Source organism: Crocodylus porosus, unplaced genomic scaffold, assembly GCF_001723895.1.
Source record: "Crocodylus porosus isolate Cpor-Errol unplaced genomic scaffold, CroPor_comp1, whole genome shotgun sequence".
NCBI classification, from domain to species: Eukaryota; Metazoa; Chordata; order Crocodylia; family Crocodylidae; genus Crocodylus; species Crocodylus porosus.
The window spans coordinates 1,989,764-1,997,034 of record NW_017728926.1 but is presented as its reverse complement, the minus strand read 5'-3'; the positions used below and the strand labels follow the sequence as shown (position 1 = coordinate 1,997,034).

The 7,271-nt window shown below is 42.5% G+C and overlaps 1 protein-coding gene across 2 annotated transcripts; it reads right to left on the bottom strand.

Moving 5' to 3' along the window:
* RPL22 (ribosomal protein L22) lies at positions 1-7,271 on the bottom strand. Of its 2 annotated transcripts, none has more exons than XM_019541169.1 (4): positions 7,266-7,271; positions 4,998-5,102; positions 2,872-2,996; positions 1-207 (listed from the first exon to the last, which is right to left on the bottom strand). In XM_019541169.1, the coding sequence occupies exons 1-4, from the start codon at positions 7,266-7,268 to the stop codon at positions 63-65; spliced, it is 378 nt and encodes a 125-aa protein (XP_019396714.1). In that variant the 5' UTR covers positions 7,269-7,271; the 3' UTR covers positions 1-62. The 2 variants fall into 2 exon arrangements, with proteins under 2 accessions (XP_019396714.1, XP_019396713.1); XM_019541168.1 differs by lacking the exon at positions 7,266-7,271 and adding an exon at positions 5,576-5,602.

The window sequence follows — 7,271 nt, the reverse complement described above, 5'->3', positions numbered from 1 at the left end:
TTTTTTTTTTCATTTTATTCAAGGAAATTTAATATACAAAATATTTCCAGATTCACATGCATTTAATCCTCCTCTTCTTCCTCCTCTTCATCCTGGTTGATCTGGAAGTATCGCAATTCATAACTTTCCTTGCTATTGGCAACTACACGCAGCCAGTCACGCAAGTTGTTTTTCTTCAGATATTTCTTAGTCAGATACTTCAGGTATCTGTGGAAAGAAGGGAACCAGTAATCCAACTGAAAGCAGTACAAATACCTCTTATTCTGCATTACATGCTGTAGAAGAAATTCAAGTAAATAGTTTACGAGATTCCCATCATGCTTTACTCTATACTGTTTCAATTTTGCATTATATAACAAGAGGAGTTTGTCTTAATGTCTTCCACACTTGATAAGACATTCTGGACAAAACCCACTGTCATGACAGATTGTAACATGCTATTTTACTTTTTCAGAAGCAAAGAGGTAGTGTAAAGGCTCAAAACACTTCCAGGTCTGCCTAACAGTGCCATTCATTACATCTTTTTTCCTGAAGATCCTCCCCTGTGGGGCTTTACCACTAACTCAATTCAGAAGAGCAAATTACGTTTTTATATTAGTGTTTTAACAAGCAGATTTAAAAATCTTCTCAACCAAGGAAAAAAAAAAGTGCTCTCACCTTACTAGAAGTGACTTACTCTCTGCAAGGCAAGCCAGAAGACTATTACTGCAGAAGTAACTACAAAAGACATGATACTCAGAACATAGGAGGAAAAAGTTAAGGCACTTTTTGGGAGAGAAGTGCCAAATCATGCCCTGCCTTTGCACAAACTTAATTAAGAAAATAAAATTAAAAAGAACACCTTGGGTGCATGGGAATACACTAAGGAAAGCTCTCTAATGCAAAAAAAAAAAAGCACACATGACTATCCACATCAAGTGAAGATACTGGAAGCTTAAATTCTAAACAAACTTTATTTTAGAAAAACTTTCAATGGAATCAGTGAATTAAGACCTGCAGAATAACATGCATCAAAACCAAATAATTACGAGCTGGGAAGGGAAAGACGTTATCAATCACAGCATGAGTCCCCATGTAAAGGTACATGTTAGGCAATGCAGCAATTTCTTTATAACAGAAAGGCCAAGCAGCCTTTTTCCCCCTCTACCCCCAAAGCCAAGAAAATTGATACGGTCAACAACAGCATGGCAGCAAGGCAGGGTTATTTTTGTCTGGTACCAAATAAAGGTACATTGCTTCATCACACATTATACAACTCAGTCACTAAACAACTGACATTTTTTCCAATTCCTTAGTAAGTGAATGCAATAATGATCAGAATACATGAGGTGCTGTGCTGAGAAATAAATGATCTCTGTCTTGAGGGGTTTATAGCTTTCAAGTCAAAGGGATAGGGACATGCAAGAAATACACATGAAAACTCATCAGCTTGCTTAAAAAAAAACAAACACACAAAAAACCACCATTGCCACAACCATACACACACTCAGAGCTTGACTTCCACAGTAACATATAAATATAAATGCTCCAGTGCCTTACAAATGGTTTTAGAGAAACAAATCTTGAACACACCAGATGAGAGGGGATTCCAAAAATAAGGAAGCAACACAGTAAAAAGCAAATAGCCAGCATTGTTAGCAAGAGAGTCAAAGGGAATGTGAAGAGAGAGCGAGATCAATGATATAGGAAGGAATGACATTGTCTTTTCAATGCCTCAGACTAATGTATAAAAAATGCATTGGAGAAAGTCTGTTCCTACAAAGTATAAACTATACCCTATTGTTAAATTGTATATTTACATACACCATGTCCGTTCCCCCCACATAAAAAGTGCTTCCTTAAGCCTCTTAAATATTGTTTTACCATATTTATTAAGAATAATTATTGCTGGTGTACTTGATATTCATTCTGATCTACAAAATTCTCTTAAGAGCTTAATCTTGCTATTGAGAACTCCTCCCTGCCCACCCAACCAGGATGCCCTTTACATTTCAGCATACCTACATTGTCTCTTAGTAATAATACTACTACAAATCACACTGAGTGTAAACTGGTCATCTGAATACTTAATCATGCAGTTCCGAAGACACAGTTTTATATGCTATTAGCATCTATGCTCGTACTGGTTACATGAAAAACGTTTAGGACAAAATTAACATTTACACATGGAGGTAAACTGACTGAAGCTTTTCAGATTTGAGTCCTTTAAAAAACAAAAACACAACTTGCCAATTATGTGTGTCCGATTACAGACTACTAACCCATGGAAGAACCAACATAAAAATTCAATACCAAAGGACAAGGATGTTTTAAAATATGCACAGAGCAGTGAGATGGTATAAAGTGACCAATATGAAAACTGTGTAAAATCCACCAAATCCAGCTTCCCAACAACTGGTAACTTAGAGAGGATGCCACTGATACACAGAAAGAGGTCACTAAGTGACCTGTTTCCAAGAAATTATTACAAACTAGATACAAGCCTTCATCTTCAATTCCCATCTTCCTTGGGCATTTTGGAAAGCCTGTCAAATAACTGCCTCAATGCAGGAAGCATCCACTGACCAAAAGGTGGATCATATGTTGAGCCCTGAACAATATCTTCCTTTCACCAAAAGGTTATTCACTTTTCCCCCTTCAACTGTTTAAGTTTCTGTCTGGATTTGTACAATAAACATTTCAAATGCTCCAGTTTACAGTCACCTTCCACAGAAGATCAGACCAGAATTTCAGAAGTAAAAAGCGAGCAGAAGCGACCACTCACACCTTTCAGAACCTCTCCATGCATCATTTAGAGCCCAAGGTATATGAACCCTGTTCTTTTTAATTTTTTTGCAGATCATTAAGTTCCCACATGCCTTTTCCCCTTACCTCTTTGAAAATGGAACCTCTGAAGTTACAGTGATTTTACTCTTACTTCTCTCAATGGTCACTGCACCTCCACCAAGATTCCCAGCTTTCCCATTCACTTTGATTCGTTCCTGCAAGAACTGTTCCTGCAAAAAGTCGAGCAGATGGGTTAGAGCTTTGACAGGTGAAATATGTCCGCTGACTTCTCAGCAGTCAGAGACTGAGGAAGGTCCACTACACCACTGAATTTATTTTAACCAAATAAAGCACATAAGTTTTAAAGCATCGTAGCCAGAAAACTTGAAAAGCAAATAAATGCTTTACTCATCCTAAAGACCAAGGCATGGATCCTGCAAAGATTTACACTATTTAGTTCCATTTCAGCCACTCAGACTACTCAGGTGAAGGAAGATAAGCAGAAGAACAAATCACTACAGAATTAAAGTGATCATAAACTATATCCACCTGGCCCTCAGATGCATATACATATGTACCAGCAGTTGCAGGCATTCATGCTTCCATCTGGAGGAAAAAAACTCTAGAGAGAAAAAGAATGGGGGAGGGAGCCGAGTTCCTACACAGGCAATAATCTTCATCTTTTCACAAACCTGTATGAAACCAGCACAAAAGTGCTAAATACTTGGAAAAATACTCTCTGGGAGACTATAGTAGGATTGGAGTGTTATGATCACACCTGAAGCACACTTTGTGCCCAGAAGTTTGTTTAACATCTCTGCCAACTATAGTTAGTTCAGTAAAAATATAACAAAAACTTATTACTAGGAGCCTGTAATCCTAACACTGTCCTGGATGTTAAGTTTTGGATTTATAATTTTCAATGCTACTGTTTAGGCATCACAAAGTTTTTGCATGACTTATTCTACAGTAAGCCCTGCAAAATATCACAAACTGACGGTTTCACAGACAGTAGTAAAACAGCAAGAAATCAAGTCAGCATACTGATTTATGAACCAAGAAATATTTCACCATCATTTCGAAGTTTGAAAAAATGACTGATTCTATCTGTTATTGTTGTCATAATATGATCAGATCACCTAACTGAACGTTCAAACCACAGACTGAATAACAAGTTTATAGACAGTAGGTATACTCTGGGTATTATCCAACAAAAGGTCTTATTTCTCCCTCACTGCCTCCATCATCTCATAGCCAAGTTATAAATTAAATCCAAAACAAATCTGAAAAAGTTTTTATTTAAAGTTTTAAATTAGATTACTAAAACAATGTGAAGTTTGCTGTTAATTAAAAAAATACCTACACACTCAACAGCTGCTTTAAAATTTTTTTTTTTTTTTTGATTTCTAAAGATTAAGGATTACCTTAAAAAAAAAATCTGGTAAAACAAAGACCAGTCAGTTCAGCAGCAGCCTTACAACGTTGGAAGCTACCTCCCCCTTCAATAAAAAAAAATGCAAAAAAGGAAAGTACAGCTTTCAACATTTTTCACGAAGAAAAAAAGACAAGAAGTCAGAAACAAAACTAAGTAAGAAATACAGCCTTCAATATTTTCCAATAAAAATCATAAACAACAGTATAAGACATATTGTGTTCAAAGTTACAGTGAAAAGGAAAAATTATGCACAATTCTAGAAGAAATACATCACTGTTTCCCCACGGTGGTGGGGCAGAAACAACCTCTTCAGTGTAGCAAGTACAAACAGAATGTATGACGAAAACCAGTGCTTTAAATCAATGTTTCCTACTTGCCAATCTCAATCCAGCCCAGCAGAGATACCTTAACTTCCCACATGACTCAGTTAAAAAGTCAAATTTAAGTGAAGGTTTAGCCTGCACATTCTAGGAAAGCTTGACCTAAACTAGATTTTCTAGTGCAGATGCTAGATTACTCAATCGGGTGGAAAACTTGCACTGAGAACAGCAGACAATAGCTGGAAATAGCTGAAGCCAAGCAGGCCAGCAAGGCGTATGCATACCTTTGGGGGACAGAGAGCATTCTGGTAAGCAGTACATGGGAAAGAAGAGACTAACTCATTTTTTCTACTACAGATAAGTTTTCATGAATGTTTTGAAGAGCTGCCCGAGGACTCCTGGGCAGTAACTGCCACTAGCAGATGCATGTAGCGCCCAGAAGCAGAGAGCGGTGGCCCAGAACGTTTACAACTCACAAAGTTAGCAGCATCCATGATTCCATCTTCAACAGGATGGGTGCAGTCCAGAGTAAACTTCAGGACTTGCTTCTTTTTTTTGCCACCTTTCGTCACTGGTTTCTTCTGCAGAGTGAAAAAGAAAGGAGATTATTGCAGGCGCCCACCAAGCTCTGCTGAAAGCAAGTGCTCGGGCCAGGGGGTAAGCACCAAGGTTACCAAGCAAGTAAAAGATGAAAACGTTTCTTTATGAAACCAAAAAAGCAAAACGCCTAACAAGCCAGGTCGGGGCCTCCTGCAGCTGCGGCCAAGCCGGGCCGCAGGACGTAAGAGGGGACGTGCAGGGGGCCCCCCCGACAGCTCGCCCTCGCCTGCCCGGCGCACGGAGGCGGCCGCCACAGGCCTCCTGCACCCCCGCGGGCCTGGCTCGGCCAGCCAGGAAGTGCAGCCGGGGCCCGGGCGGAAAGCGGGGCCTGTTGCGCCGTCTGCCTGTACTGCTCGCGGCCCGCGCCCCCGGCCGCACCGACCCGCCGCGCCGCTCGCCCCGCCCGGAGCAGCCCGCACGGGTGCAGGCCAGACCCGCGCGGCCAGACACTCACCACGGGTGCCATGGCGGCAGAGAGAGGGGCGAAAGGAAGCTCAGAGCTCCGCGCATGCGCGAAACCACCCCAAGCGCATGCGCCAACCACACGGCCGTGAGCACGCCGGGCGCTCCGGCCGAGGCACGCTGAACGCAGGATACCCCAGCTAAGTGCCGAGGGCATGGATTTCTCCTCCTTCCCTCTCCCCAACTCTAGGGTCGATTAGAACTTCCTATGCAGACTGCTGGGCTCTGCTGGGGGGGGATGCGGAGGCATTGCTGGGGCGGGGGGTGGAGCTGGGTGGGATGCAAAGGCACCGCTGGGGGGCGGGGGGTGTCTGAGATCTGGGAGTGGTCTGCTGGGGGAAGGAATAGCAATGGCTAGTAGCAGGCTTTAGCTGGGGATCTCTGCTCCTGTGACTGTCCTAGGGAAGTGCGGGGGGAGTCATTGGCAGCTCTCTCAAGGAACAGGCAGTAAGGCACACAATAGGGAAACGAGTCTGACTACCCCTGGGAAAATTATCTATCCATCTCACATGGGGTTGCTTAACAGCATCTATTGATGATGATACTATAGGCATCACGTTTCAGGGGCCCCTTTCCTCGCCAGTGGTCTTAAGCCTCTCTGCTGCATTCACCAGAAGTCAGTTCTTCACACACTAAAATGCAGTGATTTGAGGGTGTAAAATGACAACCATTTAACAGCTCATGGCAGTTCTGCACAGTGGCATGGAAGAGGAGTTGACTGAGATTTCAGGAACCATAACTACAAGTTGGAATGTCACCAAGATGCTCAAGCAAACACCCCTTCCACCTGCTCCTTGGACATGTGTGGAGCATAAGACGCAGTAAGGCTGGGACTGTCAGCACTACAGCCACACAGAACAAAGAATCCCAGTAATATGCTTAGGAAAAGCTCTGGACCAGCAGGGGTCCCCATCTTATTTCTTCATCAGCCCCCAGAAACTCCATCACTTTGACTTTGCCAAATACAAAATTCTCCTTGGGCTTTGAAAAGAAAGAGAGGTTATGAATAGCCTGGAAAAAGGGCTTCTTGCATGGCAAAAGCAAAGTTTTAAGCAAGTACACAGGCAGCCAGAGCCTGTGAATCATTTGAAGTCACTAGGTGGTGCTGTTCAGACAGGAACCTGTTAAGGGGAAGAACTGCTACAAGGAGTGACACATGACATCTAGGAAAGGTAATAAGTAGAGAGCAGCCCCCTTTAACACATGGGTCAGGTGGAGTGAGGTATATGAATCATCTTCACATTGCCCTTTTCTAAACAAAAACCTCAGGGCAATGAGAAGCCCTGGCAGGTCTGATAGCTGGCAAAGTAAAAAAAAACACTGACAAGAAGAACAAGCAGATGTCATGCTGGGCTGAACATTACTTAGCACTTTACTCTCATGAAACAGACATTTCAGAAGAGGCACTGGATCAACTTCCAACTCTAAGTGTACTGGCACAGTTGGACAAAAAACCTGCAGCCAAAGAATTTAGGAAGGTCAGAGACTCTAGCAAGCAGAAAAGCACCAGAGGAGGATGGCATCCCAGCTGAGGCTCTCAAGTCCAGGAAGGCTAGCCTGCTGCCTCATCTCCATCAACTCCTATTGTGCTGCTGGAGAAAGGTCAAGTAACCCAGGACATGCGAGAGGCTAACATCATCACTCTCTACAAAAACAAGAGAGACAAGGGTGGCTGCAACAACCATAGG

Excerpts from the sequence above, each read along its gene's own strand:
- RPL22 (XM_019541168.1), bottom strand. Across the intron at positions 2,997-4,997 it reads TCATGGATGCTGCTAACTTT|GAACAGTTCTTGCAGGAACG; the intron begins GTGAGTTGTAAA and ends GACTTTTTGCAG. Across the intron at positions 208-2,871 it reads GAGGTTCCATTTTCAAAGAG|ATACCTGAAGTATCTGACTA; the intron begins GTAAGGGGAAAA and ends TTCTTTCCACAG.